At 43.4% G+C, this 23127-nt stretch overlaps 2 protein-coding genes across 10 annotated transcripts in view; one reads left to right on the plus strand and one right to left on the minus strand.

Moving 5' to 3' along the window:
- si:ch73-103b11.2 (protein lava lamp) overlaps positions 1-5894 on the plus strand; it is a 49807-nt gene extending 43913 nt beyond the window's left edge. For 7 of the 9 annotated variants that reach the window (XM_061664077.1, XM_061664076.1, XM_061664079.1 and 4 more), the window contains 3 exons: positions 570-732; positions 1156-1241; positions 3389-5894. In XM_061664077.1, coding sequence (XP_061520061.1) covers positions 570-732; positions 1156-1241; positions 3389-3460 — 321 coding nt within the window. In that variant the 3' untranslated portion in view covers positions 3461-5894. Of the gene's footprint in view, positions 1-569; positions 733-1155; positions 1242-1387; positions 1478-3388 lie in introns of all 9 variants that reach the window. The other 2 variants (XR_009767221.1, XR_009767220.1) reach the window with 2 other exon arrangements.
- Positions 5895-7313: 1419 nt separating this feature from the next.
- On the minus strand, positions 7314-13505 carry prr35 (proline rich 35). Its single transcript, XM_061664085.1, has 4 exons — positions 13419-13505; positions 12522-12576; positions 8689-10159; positions 7314-8460 (listed from the first exon to the last, which is right to left on the minus strand). The coding sequence occupies exons 3-4, from the start codon at positions 10002-10004 to the stop codon at positions 7707-7709; spliced, it is 2070 nt and encodes a 689-aa protein (XP_061520069.1). The 5' UTR covers positions 10005-10159; positions 12522-12576; positions 13419-13505; the 3' UTR covers positions 7314-7706.
- Between the last annotated feature and the right edge of the window lie 9622 nt (positions 13506-23127).

Here is a 23127-nt window from a genome sequence, read left to right on the forward strand (position 1 = left end):
GACTGCTCGCACGTTGCACAAAGAATTTGTATTGTTTTTAAAGAAGTCCTACTTCACATCCAGCGTGTGGGCAGGGGCTTCACGCTAGACCGCCTCGTTGTCGCGGCGTGGAAAAGTCCCGCGACGACCTGGTGGGATATTCCAGCCGCTGGAAGATATAATTTTGTGGCTCAAACATGTAGTCATGTGTAAGTATAAGAAAAATGCTAAATGAAGTAGCATCCATTTTTCCTGGTCAGAGTAGTGGTATTTTATTAACGGTTGAGAGGGGCGTGTCTTCAGCACGTTCCGCGGACACACCCACTTCTAATTTTAAGCTAACTTACTCATGACCAGTAATAACATAAAAGCTCTAATACGTTAAGATTTGTAATTTTAAAAAATGCTTGAAGCAAATGAAATGCGCATACACAAAAGGTTCTTGGTGAGAAGAAACGTCTTGGCAGACAAAGAACAAGCATAGTTTGTCTTGATTTGAGATATTTAATCGTGGTTAGAGTTAAGATTGTGTAGTGTAGGAATCACTGCTGGAAAGGATACAAGATATAATTCATGGATCATCCAAACAGGACAAGAAATACGCCACAGACAAATATAAAGACATCTACACGGAGCTGAGCATTGTGAAAGCGAAGGCCGACTGCGATATCGGCAAACTGAAGGAGAAGCTGCTTATTGCCACCGAAGCGTTAGGCGAGAGGACCGTCGATGGAACGGTCACGTCTGGATACGGTAAATGTGATAGTATACTTGGCATTCTTTCATCTCTCCGCCTCCACGTAAGATGTTTTACATTGAACTGGAACCACCCTAAAATAGTGGAATGGATTAATAGAGCACTTTGTTTGCCCATTTGTGATGCCACGTCAATTTGTGCTTGTGTGTTAGTTACTGTCGTATGCTAGCTAATACTATTGGTGAGCCTCATGTGAAGGTTTATGTTGAATAATTTAATTACTGAATAAAGTTGATTATGCAACCAGGGTTCATACGATAAAATGCTCGATGTACGGGGTTGGTGCTTTATGATCATTTCTGTTTTAAGGGTTTCGTTGCTATATTGAGGCATCCATATGCAATTACGAACCCTTTTAGAGGAGCGTCGGTTATGATTCAACGAATGATGTAACACTGTGCTCATTTTGTCTTTGGAAGACATCATGAAATCCAAAAGTAACCCCGACTTCACGAAAAAAGAACAATCACCAACCTCCAAGCCATCCAGAGGTGTCAGGTCAAAGGCAAGTGTCATTCTTTTTTTGTTCCCATACACATTTTGTCTTTGTTTTTCCAAGTGGTCAAATTCATTCACTTGTCAAGTTTGTGCCAGCACATTAGACACGTGTCGAGTCCTGCGTGTTTGTCATGTGTGTGTTTTGTCCACCAGTCTGTCACTGAACAGGTCTCACGGGACAGCTGACACTTCCCGTGTGGGTCTTAGACCCTCCCCCAAAACCCGCCCCGAGATACGCCGTAGGTATATAACAGTATAAGCATGATGTAGAGCAAAGTGTTCTTTGCATGACCTCACCTCCCTCCTACCTCCTTCATTCACCCACTCACAAACAGCTAATTGAAGTAAATATAAAAGGTCCGACAGTCAGGGCTGGTTTATAGCAGCCGTTTTCCAATGACTGGCCTCGGGAATTTTGACTTGCACTGGACATTTTTTTTTTACTTGCACTGGACATGAGAACGAGGCTGGAGTACTGGAGTCTTTTATCATCATACTTTCCTGTCAAGGATTTTAAGGCCACAGGCAAAATAAACTCAATAATAATACAGTGGTGCTTGACTTACAAGTTGACTTCGTTCCAAACAAAACATTTTGCAAGGTTAAAAAAAAAACTAATATTGCGGCTTAGTACAACCGTCTTTTTTTTTGGCATCAACAAATCTACGTGTATTATTTTTTTGTATGATACTGCCCCTGGTAGCCAAAGTGTGCACACTCGAAGCAGCAGCAGCACAGAGCCTGCCGAATTAACACGATGCACAAACTGTTTAATGCTTCACATTATTTAAATCTGTTATTACTCTATCTTTATAAAGTACAATACTGTAGGATGCTGTTCTGATTAAAAAGGAATATTTCAAAAACCTTTGTGGTTTTGGGCCACTGGAACGAATTAATTCCATTGCCATTCATTTCAATGGGGAAAGATGATTTGAAATACATATTTTGAGTTTTTATGAGTAAAATCATCATACAGTACTACTTTACCACACTAATTGCATTTTTCCTGCCACTCACCTACCACTGTGAATTTTGCTGTTCACTTGTAAAAATTGTCATTACTTTTTGTTGTTGTATTATAGGATCCTGTATTTGTATCTACTGACATTTGGAATTCATAGTGGTGCCTTGAGATACGAGTGACCCGACGTGCGGGTTTTTCGAGCTACAAGCTTTGATTGGCCAACTTTTTTTGCTTTGACTTGCGAGCACACACTTGCCATACGAGGGCTGTATGGTGGCAGTGAACTCAAAAGCAGCACTCAGCGGATGGTGAACAATTCTTCCAAAAAAAAAGTTTTCAAGCTGTTTATTGTCACTCTCAGCTGAAGATTACCGACAATGTCAAACTAAATATAAAACCATGAGAATTACACGTTGTGTATTTAAAACTACATAGCCTCCTAGCTTAATGCTAACTTTCAGTGGGAAACACCATAGGGCTAACAATTAGCATCTATATGGTGGCATTGCCTTTTAAGTAAAGGATATGTGAACACAAAAAGTGGAGCACATGTAAAAAGATAATATAAGCATTTATTCTTTATGCGCGACGAAGAATAAGCCGAGAGATGAGCTGAGTCACCAGGAGAGTATAGCCGTATGTCTTATACTGCCCCCAGGTGGCCAAGGTGTGCACACCGGAAGGAGCAGCACAATGTGCATTGAAGGAGAAAGCGTGACAAAAACTGTTTCTGTCCATCCATTAACTGTACTGGTCGTACAGGAACCGAACAACCCGTGTTAAGGGGTCTGGTACCCTATTATTTAATTATTTTAAATTCTATTTGTGTTTTTATAAAGTATAATATTATAGAGTGCTATTTTTCTCTAAAAGACACTTTCTGATTTTTTTAATTTTTTTTTTATTTCATATTTTGTGGGAGGGGGAGATGGAGCGGATTAATGGCATTTCTATTCTTCTCAACGGGAAACGATGATACGAGATCTTTGAGAGCTCAAAGGCACCACTACATATTATATTGTCTTCTCAGTGGCTCTAATATTTGTCAGACCTTCGGCACTAGAATGTTTTGTTTGTTTTTTTGCATGTCACACCCCCCTGCCAAACCACTTGTTTGTAAATGCTTTGTTGTTGTTGGTCTTCTTCTATGCTCACACGTTGTTCTCGTCCTGTGTTGTCCTTGGCAGAGCCTGAAAGAGGGACTGACCGTGCAAGAGCGGATGAAGCTGTTTGAGGGAAAAGATTCCAAAAAGATCTGAATGTCAAGACCCCCGAAACTAAGCTTCTCTTTACCGGCCTTTGTGTTTCATTGTATTTTAGTTTTTTGCTGTGACTACGCACTCATCATAGGAAGGGTCCGTTTTGAACACAAGACCGTCTGCTTCCACGCATTGCAAGGTTTTGCATGTTCAATTAAGGGAAACGGTTTTACTGGACTGAACATAGAAATTTCATTTAAAAAAAAAAAAAAAAAAAAAAATGGAAAAAACAAATGTATTTAATGTTCTTGCTGAAATTGGAGATGTGTGTAATAAGCTGTGAGAGGGATACATGACAGCGTTTTTAATTTTCCCATATGCCAAAATAGACATTTATACAGTCTGAATAATATATATACCTGTATAGTATATGTATTTCCTGATATGAAGTATTTGTCTGCTGTATTTTATTATTATTGTTACAATTTCTATTTCGGAATGATTTTACTGTGTTTTGTGTACATAACTACTGGACGTACAGTGTGTAAGAGCATGGTTTGTTGATGTGTTGGGCATCTGCTGTACTATAAACTAGTTTGACTGATGGTGGGTGGAATCTATGTGATGATGCTTACATAAGATTTTTTTTTTTTTTTTTTTTTACTTTTTATATAAAAGTACATTGTGTGTTGGGGGAGTGAAAGGTTGGGATTGCACTTATAACTTGACTACTTGAGGAACCTTTTTTTTCTTTCTCTCTCTCTCTCTCTCTCGTCCAATCGATGTGATTTTCGATTATTGCAGTGCAACCGAACACGGTGATTGGCTGATAACTTCAATCTGGCATTTGTCTTAATTTCAATTTAGTGAGACAAATTCCTGTTAGGACTTTACATGATTCTGTTGTCTTTTTCCAATTGTGCATGTGGCCTGTTTTTCCTGTTTTGACGCTTGAGTGTGGAGTTCTCCTACATAACCTTCATAAGCTTTGCCTTGCGAGTCCTACTGTTTCACCGTTACTGTGAGCGGCAATTCCCCGACCCCTGACCTCTCGCTTCCAATTCTAGTTGTGCCTCAACCCAGTGAAGAACACAAACCACTTGCAATAAAATCAAATTTAAAAAATAACTGCAGCTATGGAAACACACTGTATAGTATTCAAAACGCTTTGGAAATGTACATATATAGTATATATGTGCCACATGGAACACTTGTGCTCTTGTTTTAAACTTTGCTCATTAGCTCTTTATGAAATATATATTATTTTTTATTTGAATGTATAAAATTAAATACATGTTTGGAAAATATGTAAATATTTGTCTCCTGTAATATGTCCGCTGCTTTCTTCCCAACAGGGCTTTAAAGTCAAAGCAATGGGGAGAAAATATTTATTTATCAGAACCGCATACCCGAGGTAGTAAATAGTCATAAAGCATTCATCATAATTGAAGTGTTGGAAATTGACATCTGGTCATGGCCAAAGATGTTAAATTGCTTTTTAAAATTACTGTAACATTTAAGCTGTTGTCCACAAGAGGGCGTTATTAGCTCGCTTTCATAATTGGGCCTCCCGAGAAGGCCTCTTCCATACATACTTACACCCTTAGTTTATCACTTTAACTTCTGCATAAACAGATATTAAAGTGTTTATGCAGAAGTGTGAACTTATGCATACGGGCCTAAGTGCATAAGTTCACACTTATGCACGCATGCGCTTACATATGTACAAATTTAGTCAATTTCTTATTTTTCACAAATCGATGCTTTTGGTCAGTCCTCAGGTGGGTCTGTGATTTTTACAAATTATTGACCAATATAAAGTGTTGAAAATGACTTCCTGTCTTTGACGATGCAATGTTAATGGCTCAACTCAAATGGCTTTTTTTTCTTTTCTTTTTTTTCTCTCCATTTCCTGAAAAGTGATGCTTTTGGTTTCTGCCCAACATTGGCAATATGTGCTTATACAGTCTCCTTGCATTCACTTACACTTACAAACATGTTTTTTTCCCCCCAAATAAATTTGGTTAAAAAATATGTACTCCATTTTGGAATAAGGCAAAATGTGGAGAATAGTGAAGCGCTTGTGAATAAGTCCAGACAATTGGACAACATCAGGCCAGGCTTTTGCCGTTATGGCAGCTGACCTTTCGCTTGGTGTTGAAGAGGCCGCAGCAAATAGAGCCACCCGTTGTTGGGCGCCCTCTGTACTCCCCTTGTCTCCTGTCATTGTAGAACTTGGTACGATGACCTTTGCAGGAGGAGATTGAGGTGACCCTCCTGATGGTGATTTTGCTTGAGGAGCTGCTTGACTTTTAAGAACCTGTCCGGCCTAATAGTAGCGAGTGCTGATAAACTTTAAATTGGACACTTTGTTAGCTCAGCATTTCCTAACCTTTATTGAGCCAAGGCACATTATTTCACATAAAAAAAATAAAAATTCCCGGGTGGCACACTACCCCCCCCAAAAAAAAAAAAGCCACAAAATGTGTATAAACTGTTGATCTTCGCATCGATTTACTTGCAAATTCACTTAACTCAGAGTGAAATTTGGGCCTATAAGCTATTACAAACCTTTTCGAATGGGCATCACTTACTTGTTTAATTGTATTATTATTATTATTAATTATTATTTTATTATATCGGTCTTGTTCCCCGACCCCCACAAACACAGGGGGTTCACTGTATTTTGTAAACAAGCTTGAAGCTGCGCCCCAATTTCGTTGTGTCTGCAACGTATACTAATAATATAGGCTGTCTATTCTATTCTGTTATTTCTTCTGTTCTCTTCTATTCTATTCAAGAATGGTAACATTCACAGGTTAATTGGACCTTTTGCCATGGAGTGGTAAATCATGTAATAGTTCTGCCGGTCACTATATGTCGCTGGCGTAGAAAGATACATTATTTTTACGAAATAAAATTGAATTTGACAATTTTCCCGCGGCAAACAAAAAATCAAAATATGGTTATTATTACGGTTGAGTCCACGGTGTACCACCACACAATTTATCTCGATTATTACCAAATATTTGAATTGTATGCATAATGATGAATAATTAAATGCAGTGGCACACTGCAAGCAACACTCGATTAAATGAATACCTCTGATTGGAGTTTATAGCACATTTAATTAACCAGGACTTAATGTTTGTGATTCTTTATTTTGTATGTAAGTACAGTATTTTAACCATGATGTGAGGCTCTTTGTGAGTCCTCCATGTGAGACATGCTACATGAATAAAATGTAAAATGTACAAAATCTTGGTATGTTTGTATTTATCATTTTACTGTAATATAATGCTCGTCATTGTTTTGTTTTTTTTCTCTCATTGAATTTTTGTTTTATTATTGGGTTTATTCCAAGAAATTTTTCAGTGAACTGACAACAGACATAAAGCTGTCTTTATAAAACCATTTACCCTTTTAAGCCCTGTACATGGTTTTATTTTTTTTCCACATCATTTACAAACTGGTGGAAACAATTGTTCCTTGAACTGATTGCTACAATTTTTCGAATGACAACAGCGTGACAATCAAAATGTAATAGTGCATCTGTGAAACGTGTCTTTTTGTCTTTTATCGGAAAGGATGACATGACATGGGAATTAAATTTTTTAAACGAATATCAATATGACATGCTCACGAAATGCTAATTTGTGGCCAGGAGATAAGGTGTACACGAAGTACCAATTTATCGGTTTAATATTATTTCCATGAAAAACTACATCTGGGTAAGACAAATGGAGCACACCTTCGCTTGAAAAAGCAATACCATTGTCATTCATTTGTGCACACGCTATATACCTAGTTTGTCATTTTTGGCCATAAATTTGTATTTTCCGGCCACAAATTAGCATTCTGTGCACTCGTTGTACCTATATTTCAGCCACAATTTACTTTTGTCCCCCCCCCCCCCCCCCCCCATGTCATGTCTGGGCCTCCATATAAAAGTGTTGAATGTCCTTTTGAACTACAAAAAAAGACAATGATGGTGACGGTGGTTCTGCTGTAGTCTGAAAATTTCAAAGACAAGCCTTCAAAATTGAAGACTGCGTGTTTATAAGAAGAATCTGCAAAAGTTGAATGGAGGCAAGTGGACTCCTTTGCTGATGATGACATTTCACATTTAGTCCAAACAGTTTCTTTGGTTCTAAATTTTACTCACCAGAGATGCTTATTATTAAATATCATAATGTGTGCAGATGTTTTACAAAATCTCAAGAAGAGTCCATTTTCCTCTATTCTGCTTTCGCCGATTGCTATGATCGATTCTGGATGATCGACAATCTCCGTAGACAACCAAGCTTTAATTGTCTGCAGCTGTTAATGGACTTTGGGGGCACTGCATGGACGACGGCCTTTTGGCCACTTTGGCGGAGGACGGGATGTCTGCAAACATGACCGATCTGCCATCGGGGCACAGCAGCACGCTGGAGTCGGCTTCGCACTTTGTGGTTCTGCTGTGCCACAAGGCCCCCGGAGCCAGGACTTCCGCCGTCGCCGCCGGTGCTCCGGCGTTACTCATCTTGATCAGCATGTCCAGCGACTGCTTACGAGTCTCCAGCGAGGCCCTCGTGGCTTTCCTCTCCTCTTCCTCCCTGTCCTCCTCTTCCTCCTCCTCTTGCTCCTCGTCCGTCTCTGCCACGTTGTCCTTTTGGCCAAAATCCTTGGAGTCGGTGGACTCTCTCTTGAACGACAGGTCCAGCGGGCCGTCGCTCTGGCGAGCAGTCCTCTCCAGCGCTTGATGGATGAGCGAGAGCTCGTTTCGGATTTTGCTCAGGTGCTCCCAAAGGTGGTGCTGGACGGGGAGGTCTTCCTTCTCCAGGTGGGAGATGTTGCGCTCCGCTTCCTGGTACTCCTGTAAGGCTTTCGACAGGTCATTGAGGAGAGCAGCCACTGAATCCGAGGCCCCGCCCCCTTCGGGACGCGTGGTCGTCAGGTCCTGGCTCCCGTGCCCCCCGGTAGAAGCTGCTCGAGAGGATGCTTCACTTTTTGGACCGGTGAGGTGATCGGTGTACAAGGATTCTGAGGATCTTGTCTTTCGGTGAAAATTCTGTGAACTAAAAAGTGGAGAAATGTTCAGTATCAGTCTGTTTAACAACCAACCAATGACAGAAAAGAAAAAAAATCTTACTTATCATAGATTGATTTCTGTACATTTTGAAATTCTAAAATAAAAAACTTTCTTCTTGCTGTTTGGTTGCTGTTCATACTTAAATACGAAATGATCTTTAAGTTTATCCAGTTCTTCTTGATATTATTGGAGTTATTGTAACACTAGCACTTACCTAAGTTTGTCTGACGCTATATTTAGAGTTGGACTTGTCTTGATGTTCTTCAGAGGGTCCAAAGTGAAGCCCGCCGTCTGCTTCTTTTCGACGGGACCGTCGTGGTTTATTATGGGGCCGCCCGTCCGCTTGAGACTCCAACTCGTTTTACCTTCCTTGACTGAAGCTTCCACTTTATGCGCCAGTCCGTAGGCTGGTTCGGAAGAACCTCCTTGAGGTGACGACCGACCAACGGGGGAAACCGGAGTAGCCCCGGGTCTCAAAGCTGGCACTTTCCACAGGTTAACTTTGGGCTGGAAGCCAGATAATGAAAATGTATCGGCAGTGTTTAGGGATGTTTTGTGTCCTTTTGCAGTATCACTCTGAGCGGAGGCCGATCCGAAGCTGCGCTCGCACAGGAACGGGTAGTAGAGCCGCGGGGGGATGAGAGTTCTGTCCGCGTGGTTGCCGGAGGCCGGATGGATCAGCTGGCCGGCTGACGCCAGGAAGGGGAGTTGGGCGAGCTGCGCGTGGGTTTGAGTGGCGGGAAGCGTAGAATTCATGTAGGAGAAAAGACCGGGGCCAATGGGATAGCCCACCCCGAGCACGGAAAGGTTGAGCCCAGCCGGATCCTGGTAATCCACCAGGTTTGGCGGGGGAGGATAGCACGGGATTGAAGTGTTCATTCGGGCCTGAGCGCCTTCGCTTTTGGCCTTGCTGGCAGTCAGGAGACGCCACTGGTCTGAGAGCAACGCGGGAGCTGTCATGCAGGTCTTGGATAGGGTCTTGTAGTGTTTCAACTGGGCCTCCACCTCCACGGAGCGCGCTCGCAGGAGCTGGTCCTCGAGGGAAAGCATGTCTGCCATCAACAATTCGGAATCTGCTTGGCACTCCGCAGTGTCTCCTTTTTCAGACCTCTCCTTCACCAACGTCTGGCCCTCCTCTCCCTCCTCTTCCTGTCGCCGGTTTTCCCGATCTTCCCCGTCTTCCTCCGCGCTCCTCTGCTGCCCCTCCTCAGTCCGAGTCGCCCGGTCCTGGGCGTCTTTCCCAGCCCCACGGAGGCCCTGCTGTGACGGTCGCAGCTGGTCCGGGTGTAGGACGTTGTTGCCCTTTTTGTAGGGCCATTCGGACTCTATGAGTAGCGAGAGGGAGTTCTTGCACAGGCTGTACTTCATGTGGTTGTACAGGTGGGACTTCTCCATGCAGGTGAAGGGGCACTGGAAGCATTTGTAGTTGTAGGGCTTGCCCCACGGACGAGGGATGTAGTGAGGCTTCTTGGGTTTGCGCTCCTTGTGCTTCCCGGCAGACGTCACTTTGCAAGCGTCGTCCTTGGACATGATTGGTCCTGATACTTCGGAAGACGCCGCGATTGCGTTCAGGCCAGGATCGTTCACGAGAGTGCCGCTAGTCGTCGCGGCTTTTTGATCTTTGCGATTGCTCGTCGGAGGTTCTGTCCGTCAGCTGCTGACGTAAAGCTGCATTTTCTCAGGACCTGTGAACAGACAAGAGGGTTTTCTTCTCTGTTATATATATATTTCTTTTTAACCTCATCTATGGCTCTCCAGTCCATTTTCAAAATTTAATGTGGCCTTTAGCACAAAAGTTTGCCCACCCCTGCCCTACAGGTACAATGATCCTGGTCCCTTTTTCCCCCCGAGACGATACTCCGAGACTGCATGCGTTGTCTACCTGAGCTAAAGGACACTTCAACACTAACCTAACTTGAGCTTCTCACTGTACCTGCCACTCCTCATTAGTTGGAGCACAGTACCAGGCCCAGGCGAGGGCTAAGGCTCGGGGGCAAATAGGCCACGACAGGGGGGCTGTGCACCTGTGCGGGGTTAGGGATGGCCCCCAGTCTTTGGGACGACAAACCTTTAAGGCCGACTAGCAGACAGGACAAGGCCAGGCTGCGGGTAGCGCATGGCAAAGAAGAGAAAGTGGTGGTGGTTGGAGGCTGGTTACTAATGAGGGCCTGGCGTCAGGCCTGGGGGGCATCATTAGTGGCAGGACTCGGATCTGGGTCAAGACACGATGCATAAGTTCAAGAGCTCTCCTTGAACTAGGTCTCATCTCGCTACTCAAGAACTTTCACGTCCTAATATGCTTTATTTCTATCGCCTACATTTACTAGAGAGGGGGTGAAAAAAGTTGAATTAACATCCCTCTCGTTATGAACAATAAAAGCAACTTTTATCTTGTTCCACTTCAGGGGGGGCCCTGCGGTGAAGGAGGATGCGAGGAGCCCCCGTTGAAAATGCTCCGCTTTGAGGCTTTTATTTCTTCGGTTTCCTCGGGTTATTCAAAGATAAAAGAGTGAAGCTGAAGATAAATGATGCTTTTAAAAAGGTTTCAAATAGTGAGCTAGTGGTTAGCACGTCCGCCTCGCAGTTCAGAGTTTTGGGGGTGGAATTTGGCTCTTTCGCGTGTTGTCCTCGTGCTCGCGTGAGTTTTCTCCAGAAACTCCAAAAACATGAACGTTAGCTTCATTGAGTCAAACTTTTTTTATGTTTGTTATGACCGAAATATAAGTGTAGGGTTAAGTGTAAGATGTAAATCATAATATCTATATACAATTGCCGCTGCATTTCATTGTTATTATATTCTGTATATTTTTAACAACACATTTCATTTGAAAGCAGAAGTCATGGAAAGAAGTGGCGTGCAAATATTGTAGTGTACAGCTATTGTCCAATTTATGTTAAGGATGGATTTGGTGAAAATAACTGGTCGTAATGAAGAAAAACGGCATCGTCGATGCAGATTTTCTGCTCAAATGAATGCAAAATGTCAATTTAGCAAGAAACATGAGGTACTGCTTTAGTGGCCCACATATCAGGATCTGGCCCCTGGGACTTGAGTTTGACACCGAAGTGTAAGTTACAATGGCCATAGGCGTGAACGTTAGCGTGAGTGCGTGTTTGGCTCGCAAGCAGTCCGGGGTCTACCCTGCTTAAGACCGACCGGGACTGAGTCCAGTTCACTCGTGAACCTGACGAAGACAAGCTGAATACAGAATGGATGGATGAAGCGGAAGACGGGGGATGTTTTAAAGGCAAGGCCTGTGGACAATCGTGGGATGTAGTATTACAAAGTACCAAAACTTTGTTAGAGTACTTAAGTAGATTCTTCAGGACTACGTACTTTACTTGAAAATCTTTTTTTCTGGCAACTTTTGACTTTTGACTTCCTCATCCACAGATGGCTGTACTTTCTACTTCTCACTTTGTCAAAATAGGCTGGTTACTTTTTTGTAAGGAGATTTTTGTTATTTTTTTAGATTACTTTTTAACACTACAATGTGTACTTTTACTTCAGTAAAGAGAGCGAGTACTTCTGCCTTCTCTGCCGGTAGATGCTGCCGACTTTCGTTATCCCGTCGGAGCCCGATGACCGTCCCATCGACTCCCTTGTCGGCCTCGGGCCCCCAACCCCCCTCCCCCTCCCTCGCTGCTCCCCCTTTTGAGCTCATAATGGAGCCTAACAGCTGCTGTTACCAGACAATCAATAAAAAAATGTTTTTCTTTTTTTTTTTTTTTTTTACAGTCCAGATTTCCTCCTCTTCTGGCCACTGCATCTGGATGACTCGCTGCCGACTGTGCACTTTGGGGCCTTCTCCACCCCACCCTCATATTCAAAGCCTGCGGTCTTGTTTTGGCCTTTTAGAGCTGATGATCCGACAAACTGAACCACTTGAATATCCATTGTTACAATTACGGAGGGATTAACCACACTAGAAATACTTTGGCGTGCATCAGCAATCACAAAAGTGACACTCGATGGGATGGCATTCTATATTTCTATATATGTACAGTACATACTGTATTTATTTATGTATTAATTTATTGACTTACCTTTTTTTATGATTTCAGGGACGGCGTGTTGTCACCCTCCAAGAACAGAGCAGCCCTGGCACAGAAAAACAAACAAACAAAAAACTGTTAAATGATTTTTTTTGACAGTTTTAATTTGCAACTTTTCCCCAAAGTACATGTATCATAAGAATAATAATTATCATTATTATTCAAAAGTATTAATAGTACAAAAACATTGAGTGAATTGTTCATGAGTTAAAAAAATATTTGGTGGCAGTTTCTTAATTACATTTACATTTGGCAGCAAGATGTCTGAATTTACGTATATCAAATAAATATATGCCTTTAATTAATATTACATATTCTAATATTTTTCTGTATATTTATTCCAGTCATCCATCCATCGCTTCTCGGGTTGCGGGGACAGCAGCCCAAGCAGATTTTGATTTTATTTGTTTTACTATATTCCACCTTCTAACCTTTTCGCGTAAACTTTTATAACATTTTCCCATTCACTACACATGCATTTGTTACAAGTAAATTCAATACAGTTCAATATCTGAAATGCATTATTTGCAGTCAATGATACGAAAAAATAAAACCACAACAAAGCTGTTGAAATAACAAATGATTTCAGTTGAAATTAAACAGAAGTGAAAGAAAATAATAAAGAATGAAAATCAGGTTTTTAAATGTCTCCAAAGCCACTTTTTTTTTCGACCATGCAAGATGACTTATAATTAAAATATGACCAATAATAAGGATAGAACCGCAACAAAGTTGTCCTCATAATTTGTTTCCACTCAAATTGCATTTCAGTGAAATACGAACAACGGAAATCGACTTTTTAATGTCAAGTTAAGTTATCAGACACTCCACGCAAGACCACTTATCCTAAAACCACCGGCGATAGAGCTGCGCCATGTCCTGCGTTACCTGCAAACAGAAGCGTGAACTATCTGCCAGCGTAAGTCGTGCAGTGCAGTTGCATCCCGGTGCTGTGCGTCCGCCTCCCGTCCGTCCCCGGTGCTCGAATGGGAGCGCAGCAGGAGCGAGCGTGCACATTTATATTGACTGGGAGCGTCGCCCTCAGGCGCTACAGTACAGCAGCCCACCCTATACGCCGCCCTTCCGCCCCTTTACCCCGCAACCGCCTCCCCTTTGGATTGTCAAACGTGCTCTCTACCTTGCAGCCGAGATGAACTTAAAGGTTACACGAGGAGTGAGTGATGGCATCTTAATATTTGACATGACTCTCTTCGCTCGACCGTGACGACGAGGAGTTTTGAAACGATGGTTATTGTCTTTCGCACGTACACATTTAATCAGTGATGAGGTGTTTTAAGTGAAATGAAAGGCATCACGGTGTTTTGTTGGGGAAGCGGCATCACTGAAGAAACTGGCCCAAGCTCTTTCATTGAATGACTCTATCCTTCTATCCATCAGTTTATCAATCTATGTGCGTCCATAGTGAAAGCGTCCGTCTGGCCGTCCGTCCGACCACCAAGCTCCCGTCTCTATCTGTCTGAGCTTTCCTGCAAAGTGAATGAGAAACAACTTCCTACTCTCAGTAAAGAAACCGATTCCAATGTGCTTCCTTTCTTCTTCCTCGTCCTGGTCGTCCATGTCACGGAGCTCTCCTGCGCTTCCTCCTGATTGAGCGGACATGGTGGTCCCCCCCGCCCCCGCCCCCACCCCCGCCCTCCGCCGCCACTGTCACATTTGCTCCAGATGGTTAGGCTCCATGTAGCGGCCTGTCAGCCTCCATTCGGCCGCGTCGGCGCGACGGCCGGCCCGATGTCTTGTGAAGGGTCCCTGAATGGCTGACTGACTTCCACGGTGCGCAAACGCTGACACTGAACATTTGACGTACTCTTGCCACGCCGGAAGATGTGAAGACGATATGTGGAAGCGTGGAAAGGTTCTTACTGGTATCGGGTAACTGGACCACATCGCCGCAACTGTCTGAAAATCACTACCCTGTCCAGTTAAAGAATAAGGGAAAAAAGGAAAATGGCCTTGGCATTAGTCCCGAGGGAATGGTCTACTCTAGTCCCAAGTGAAGGTTCTAGTCCCGCGACTGGGATTTTAGCTTGAATTTTCTTCTTTACATTGAATCTTGGTTTGAATCATTGCTAAATTTATTTGCCTCTGTAAAGCCGTATGGATTTCCCTGGTGCATGAATGGTGCTGCACAAATAAACGTGCCTTTGCCTAAAAACAAGAGTAGAGGGTTTTCCCTTTTTCCCTCTCTCCGCTCAATCCACGGTTATCTTCCACATTCAACACTTCAATGGGCCTCGTGATGCAGAGGCAAATTAAAGAAGAGACTTTTGCAGCGTGAACCCGCTGACGCTCCGCAGGAGGATGAGGAGGGCGAGCTGAGGGTCCTTCTGGAGCAGCATCTGCGGAGGCTGACAGTCGCACTTCATTACGGCGCTGAGAAAGGAACTGGAGGGCTCCCACAACACGCCCACCAGGCACGGCCAGCTGTGCGCATGCATCCGAACACGCTCACGCACGCACTTCGTGGGATGTCTTCTAAGATGGACTATTTGTTTGAAATAGAAAACTCGCCTCCAACTCGGGATGAGTCTGCTTCTCTCCTTCCACTCTCTGAGTTTGAGGCCCGAGGTGGAATGACTAACAGCTCCTCTCTGAGCGTGCGCTGCTGGGCACATTAACTAAACTCATATCGCTCTCAGCTACTATCAATTATTCACCGCGGACCCCCTCCCCCAAGCCCCTTTCCCCCTTCCTTATCAAAGGAGAGCAACACCCTAAAGCTATTCCCCGCTTTCTGTCGGTGAGGATTTTCCGTCATCTGCTTCAATGAAGAGTTGGATGGAGGCGACTGGACCAGTGTGAGCTTCTACAAGGGATTTTTTTCTACAATCTAGAAGATTTCCATACAAAAGCTAAGCACCGCCTTTCCTGTCCATGTGTCCATGCTTTCTGGCAGTGGCGGCTGGTCAATAGAGGGCGCTAGGTCGCCGACCCCCCCACACACATTGGTCACCACGTTTTAGGAATTCTCAAGGTGCGTCCTAACGAGGCCTTGCCACGTGAACTGATGACGCCTGCTCGGATGAGAGGCGAAACGTCTTCTAAGACAAACAAAACAGTCCAATTCCGATGGATTCTATGCCCTGAAAATGAAAACAAAAAACTGGATGAATCAGAATATTCACTGATATACTTTCCATGAAGACAAAAAAATGAAATCAAAATATCGCTAATCAGACTAAAATCATCCAAAACATATGCCTATCTGGCGGCACAGTGATCGACTGGTTAGCACATCTGCCTCACGGTGCTGAGGACCCGGGTTCCAATCCGGCTTCAACTGTGTGGAGTTTGCATGTTCTCCCCGTGCCTGTGTGGGTTTTCTGCGGGTACTCCGGTTTCCTCCCACATCCCCCCCCCCCCCCCCCCCAAAAAAAAGCATGCAAGGTAGGTCAATTGAAGACTCTAAATTGCCTGTAAACGTGAATGTGAGTATGAACAATTGTTTGTCTATATTTGCCCTGCCATTGACTGGCGACCAGTTCAGAGTATACCCCGCCTCTCGCGGTACAGAACATGGATGGATGGAAGGATATGCGTATCTTTTGGAACTTTGTTGAATTGAGTTGTGGCGCTTCAGTTAGACAAAAGAAGCTGCGATCTTGTGCCATCTGTGAAATGTAAACCCTTTCTTCGGGGGGCAATTAATGGTGGATGTTCGATTTTCACGGCCGGGCTTGGCTCCGATTCACCCCTAATAGCGTGGTTCACTGTGCACCCAAAATATTAGTTTATCACTATACAAGTAATTTCGGTGTATCTAACCTTGTAGTCAATTCATTTCAAATTTTAGATCTTAGTTTCAATGCATTTTACATTTTTAATTGTGGTTTTTAATCCCACGAAACCAAGACACGTAAGCCTATTGCTGTATACTGTATAACACACTTGTCATCCAAATAATAGTTGGATAATAATAATAGTTGTTTCTTGTTCTCGCTTCGAGAATTAAGCTAGGCTAAGCAAAACTAGGCTAACCACCAACTGGCTGCTCAGCAAATATTCTTATTGAGGATAAAGCGGAATGGAAAATGAATGAATGAATGAACTTGAGAAGGGAGCAAAACTTGTAATCAGATTTATTCCCCAAAAAGGTCTCTGAATGCTGTGCTGAAATGTACACACTATTTTAAAAAATGTAACAAGACGGACAAGCGTCTTTGACTGAGGCGACCTGCCCTCACATTATGTCAGTCGATGCCGCCGGGAACAAACAATGAGACATTTCCACTTTCACACTTAAATGAACGCACAACGTAATTATACGGACGAACGTTGGCCGTGGTCCAGCGTGTTAAAAGGCGGCCCTTCAAAGTCAGCTGGCTTCATGTGCGAAAAGGGCAGATAACAAGGTTCAGCCATGATGGGACCTATGAGTCGTCGGGGGTTTTCCTCTGCAGACAGTTGTGCCCTTCTCTTTAGTCTCAACACACCAATATCACACACACGTGTCCACCAAACCGGACGCTTTAGTTCAGCTCGACCTGCCACGCTTTGGAATGGTAAACACATACAGGCTAAATAATACACACAAATAATAATAACATAGTCATTCCTAACCGCTGAAACACTCATTATCCAGTTTCACCTTTTTGGTCTCAAGACTATTATTTATTTATTACAAATGATGCTTCTTTGTTCATCTGTCTATGCCAGCAACGTATCGCGACAGGCAGAAGAATAAAATGTGTATCATGCGTATCCACCTGTTGCCATTCATACAAAAACAAAATGACGGCTTTGTGTTCAACTAAACAGGCCCCAGATTTAACATTTGGGAGTAAATCGCAACGAGACCATCACCGTTTCAGTATACAAACGTATATTTTTTTTTCACTTGGTACAGTATACCAAGTGAAAATAAAAAGTCTACACACCCCTGTTCAAATGCCAGGTTTTTTGTGATGTAAAAAAAATGACACCAAGAGAAATCATTGCAAAACCTTTCTCACCGTTAATGTGACCTACAACCTGTACAACTCAATTGATTTAAAAAAACAATCTTTTCAAGGAGGGATGTAAAAATAATGAAGATAATGTGGTTGCACAAGTGCGCACACGCTCATAACTGGGGATGTGGCGGTGTTCAGAACGACTCAATCCCATTCAAACTCATGTGAAATGAATTGCACACACCTGCAAGCATTTAAAAAGCTTTAAGAGAGAGATTAACCCCAAATTAATTGCCATTGTTCTGGTAGGCTTTTTTTTTTTTTTTTTTGCTTTCTAGCAGAATCCTGAAGGATTTTTGGTAACACTGACTGGTAATTACTACTGTTCCTAATTCACTCCGCCTTGACTAATGTCCCAGTTCCAGCTGAACAAAAGCAGCACAAAAATGCAAAAATGATGTTGAAAATGTCTTTTCCTGAAAATATGCATTTTTGCCTCTGCGTCCAGACTTGATACACCCGCACGACTTCTGACGTTGGAAATGGTGTACCGAACAAGACCTGCTCGGTAGTCTTACAACCACCTTTAGCGACACCCTCGTTTCCCGCTGTGGGTTAAGAGACAGGAAGCAGCTGGTGCCCCCGTCGCCCAAATTTTCCTCCATCCATTTTTCCTCTTCCAACCAGCTGCCCTCCACCCCCTCCCCACCACACCCCCGCTACACCCTCAGGAGGTAGGCTCTTTTTTATTTAGTTATTTATTTATTTCATGGGTGTCACCTGACAGGGGAAAAGCAAGTAGAAATGAAGGGAAGCAGCAGATTGTGTCACAGCGCATCACTACCGCTGTCCATCACAGTCTTGACCTTCAGGGTGTGTGTGCATGTGTGTGTGTGTATGAGTGTGTGTCTATCAACAATGTATGTGCATATTAAGTCACTGACCCACAGGGAGTACATGTGTTTGTTCATCAATGCAGGGTGTGTGAAAGCATGTGTGTACTTTACAGTGGTGTGTGTGTGTATCAACACTCAGAGCTCGAAGGGTGTGCGTGTACGAGTGTGTCTCCATGCCAATGCGGCAATCTGTGTACGTTAGCTGACGTAGCCGCTAGCTCGGCGGCCGACCACCCTCAGCGACTCGAGTTCCGAACCGGCTTCTAATCGAGACACTCGCATTGATGTATTTCTTTTAACGATACCGTGCTGTATATTGTAAATGCTATTAAAATCACTTTTTGTCATGCATGTTGAAAGCGTCAGTATAACCTGGCAGAAGAGACGGAAGGCGTTACTGATGAGGTGCCATCAACTCGTGCACTCGCGGGCGCACTACTAGCGGACGCATCCCGCAAGGGCTCGGGCTGACGTGTTACTTTGGGCTTCAAGAACTTTGCTGAAACTATGGCCGAATATCCCCGTCCGGGAAATAAAAAAATGCAAACAAGGGTGAACATAGGAGTTGCCTTTTAGAGGTGGGAGGACCACAGGCAGCTGAAGGGATTCAAAAGCGACTTGAAATTAGCATTTCTGCCCGACAGGTAATTGATTTTACATTCCCAAAAAATAAAACTTTAAACCAATAACATTTAGTATTAGAGAAGCACTCCATTACGAATAAGCCAACATCAAGGTAGCAGCCGTGGCTAACGTTAGCTTGTCTACAGTGCTAATGCTAGCTTAGTGTTGTTTTGTTGACGCTGGACAATGTTGTCTGTGACAATTTATCACAATTCGGACTTTCACAATTGCACTCATGCACGTTAGTGAGGTTAGTTGCTTTAGTCAGAGTAAAAGAGTAACGCCGCAAACTCCCTCATGTTGGTTATGCGTTTAATTGGGAAGATAGAAAAGTAAAATACAATACAAAGACTAGTTTGGGACCATTAAAATCTATGTGATTGTGAATGTTCGAGTACAGCTAACTGGCGCAAGTACACATATGAAGTACAAAGTGGCCAATGTGCGAATATATGCTGAGAATGAGTGAAATTGTATGATTTGATTTATGAGTTCCTAAACCCAAATAATGGCTTGACTCACTTTGAAATGTATTAGTAGCGACTTGACTTGCTTGCTTTTTGCCACAGCGACTTAAGACTTGCTTGAAACTTGAAGATTTGTGACTTACTCCCACCTCTGGTGTAATGACAGTACAGTCGAATCTAATCTTACTGTCACTTCCTGAACAAATTCCCAGAGCGTCGAGGATGCATTTCCCGACAAATGCGTCCAAAATCGGAACACGACCACGTGGTAAACGTCCATATGCGTCGGGACCCGAGCACCAGAGCGGCCTCATGCCGCGACCGGGCTTGTATTCCCTCAGCAGTGCAGAAGCAACACGCTCTGGGGAGCATGGTGTCAGTCACTTTCCCAGCTGCGACCAAGCCCCCCACCCATGCAGCCCCCCATCACTTTCCCTCGGTGGTGGGGCGTTAGCGGGGGAAGACAGCGCCAACTCCTGGAGGACGCCGGTGCGACGCTGGCTGTCCATGCGGCAGGAATCAAGGGAGACAGGGACCAAAGACCGTCAGCTCCATCCCTTAGGGTGCCTCGGCCTCCCAACTACAAGTCCGCGTTTTAGCAAACCATATGTTCAGCCTCTGCCCCCCAGCGCAGCACAGACCCTCTCAGCCAGTTAGCAAATAAACAAGTCAGGAAGCCATAGCTTGGGGGGAGGCTTGTTTGCCTCTCAGTGGCTGTCAGCCTCGTGCTTTTTCACTGCCGCTAAGCTGTTTGCATCATTTGGAGCTGGGGAGCACTGGAATAGTGGCTTCTTGTGGGCTAAAGGATGACCTCTGACCCGACTACATTCAACAGTGGTGGGAAGTAACTTTCCCACCAAAGTTCTTTCTCTGTCCACGCTTGTATCTCAAAACACTCGCAAATCATCTTTCCCCATTGAAATCAATGGAAATGGAATTAATCCATCCCACACCCCCCCAAAAAAACACCAAATTGTTATTTTATGATGGTCAATGGCATTGTACTTTATAAAACTCCGGATAACCTGTAAACTTGGAAAATAGAAGCACAAAACACAACTGTACCTAACATTTTACATTCAACATTCAAATTAATCAATACAAATTTTTGATAATCAATTAATTGTTTAGAGCCATTGTTTAACTTTAAATTGTCCGAATCCTCAGAATTTCAGCTTCTCAACAGTAAATATTTTTAAATTTCTTTAGTCTTCCATGCAAGCAGACAGATTATCTTGACGTTTCATGAAAAAAAAAGACATTTGCTAAATTCTGACTTTATTTTAGAAAACAAGTATCAACATATTTTGCAGATTTTCTGACGTTACAAACAAAACCAGTCAGTGAATCACCATCAATTTATGTTTGTGCATTTTCCGCCCTGTCAATTTGGAAGAGTGTCCTGTTTTTTTTTACTAAAGGGATGGGAATTTTAAATGTTTTTTTAATCTGATTCATCAATTAATTTAAAAGATATCAATAGATGAATCAATCATTAAAATCATCATTAGTGTCAGCCCCAGTTTTGTGCATTCTTGTTCTTCTTCTGTGGCCTCTATTGGCAGTTGGCAAACCAGCTTAATGGCGCATGAGCGCCACCAACTGTTAGGAAACCAGTGTGAATTGATGGTGGCTGAAAGTTGAGGTTTCCTGCTGCCATCTCACGGTGGGAGTCTGAAGCCCACTCGTATCTCAAATTTTTGTTCGTATCTCTCCACAAAAAAAACAAAAAAAAATCAGTTAAGCGACTGCTCGTATCTAAATAACTTGTAAAAACCTTTGTCATTTCACAACATGAGCAAAGCTGTGGGGACACATTTTGATAGCATATCCATTTTTTCCCCCTCAGTACAAACACCATGTGAGTTAATAAAACAGGGAACAAACAACCAAGTGCAGTTTTAACAACTCCTCAGTCCAGTTCAATAAAATGTCACTTACTAAATACTTTAAATTCATAATGAACCAAGATGTCTGCTTGTGTTTTCCAGAGTGGTAAATGATAGACAGAGTCAAACAGATGGACAGTGTGTGTGTGTGTGTGTGTGTGTGTGTGTGTGTGTGTGTGTGTATACAAGGTCCATGGAGTCACTCAGTCAGTCAGTCAGTCAGCGGTCCCTTTGGGCAGAGAAATTGTCCACAAATGGACAGCTGTGCCTTGGGCACGACATTCAGGAAGTGGACTAGCGCGCATAGCACACTTCTGGACCCCTCAGGGTGCAGCCACTCACTGACCTGACCATCACATCAACCCAAAGTTTGCTCCAAGGTCACACCAAATCATCATCTGGTAAGCGGAACATTCATACAGTACATTTTATTTGTCTAATAATGCACACCTTCAGAAAGGCATTAATTAAGTAATTGTGTAGAAGAAGTGTGTCATAATGTGTTTTTGATGCACCACAGCAAAGGATAACCACAACTATGAATACACACAACGCAGTCAATTCCTCCCTACTCGCGTTATATAGTATATATACTTTAAACGCACTTTTTATAGTATTTGTTAGTGCTCTCGCTCTGTTCTCCAAATAAGAGCTATTTATTTGTCACTCCCAGGTGAGGTTTACTGTAAAACTGACACGTAAAACAAATGCGAATTGAACATTGTATTTATAAACAGCTAAACTCAACCAAACCATATAATTCCGTCTAATAAAAGTCTGCTGGCTTAATGCTAACATACAGGATAATGCAAAACGCCATTGACGGCTAACGGACATATTCCTGGATGTGACCATAATTATAAACCTTCAAACAACTGCTACAAACACAGCATACAACAATACTCATATATATAAAATATAATATATCTCAATGCTGCCCGTCATGTTGTGACACAACCTGGCACCACACTGAAGGTGCGTAACTTTCAATTTCGACTTGCCAATATTATTTAAAACTTAAAAATAAAAATAAAAATCTTAAAAATCTGCGATATAACAGGGACGCAAACAGTGAACCGCAATATATCGGGGGACCTCTGCATATAGATCCTTTCCTCATTGATTTTAGCTGGTTTACACACACAAACACGCACACACGGAGTGACGTGACAGATGGCCTCAATGACTGGTCCATTGAGTCATCAGTGACCTTCCGCGGGATTGGACTTGCCGGGCCAATTGACCAACTCACTGATCTTTAAAAGCAGCTCTGCGGGCACAAGGCAGGGGCGGCGGCAAGGGGGGAGTAGTGACCGCGCAGCCCCAATGCGCTAGTGAAGACACACACACACACACACACACACACACACACACACACACACACACACACACACACACCACGCACGCATACTCCTTCCATGCACCTCACTCTCTAATCAAGGAGCAGGCAGGCGTGGTGACACTAACGAGAGGCGACAGCTCCACAGCGCTCGGGGCAACGACCAGCTCGGCTGTCGAGACCGCCGAGAGTCCGCCAGGCACGCACTGAGGCAAGGCAAGGTTTGCTGTTTTGGGAGGAGGAGATGGGTGGTGGGGGGCGATCACAGGGAGAGAGCTGCTGGTGTGGATGCGAGGGGAGTTCACGAGGAAGATGGCAAGAAAGACGAGTTGGCTTACTTCATCCGGCTGCCGGCTCATTGTCTTTACAAGCGTCTTTTCGTCGTTGTGTGAATGCGCTTCAGCATGGAATGGGAATCGGTTGAGAAATGTGGGAGGGAGGAGGTAAATATGTCAAACTACAGTGATTTGGG

The sequence above is a fragment of the Phycodurus eques genome, chromosome 19 (genome assembly GCF_024500275.1).
Source record: "Phycodurus eques isolate BA_2022a chromosome 19, UOR_Pequ_1.1, whole genome shotgun sequence".
Lineage (NCBI taxonomy): Eukaryota > Metazoa > Chordata > Actinopteri > Syngnathiformes > Syngnathidae > Phycodurus > Phycodurus eques.

Coding starts and splice junctions, on each gene's coding strand:
- prr35 (XM_061664085.1), bottom strand. CDS start 10,004: ATGTCCAAGGACGACGCTTGCAAAGTGACGTCTGCCGGGAAGCACAAG. Junction 8,461..8,688: donor ATAGCGTCAGACAAACTTAG/GTAAGTGCTAGT, acceptor TCCACTTTTTAG/TTCACAGAATTTTCACCGAA.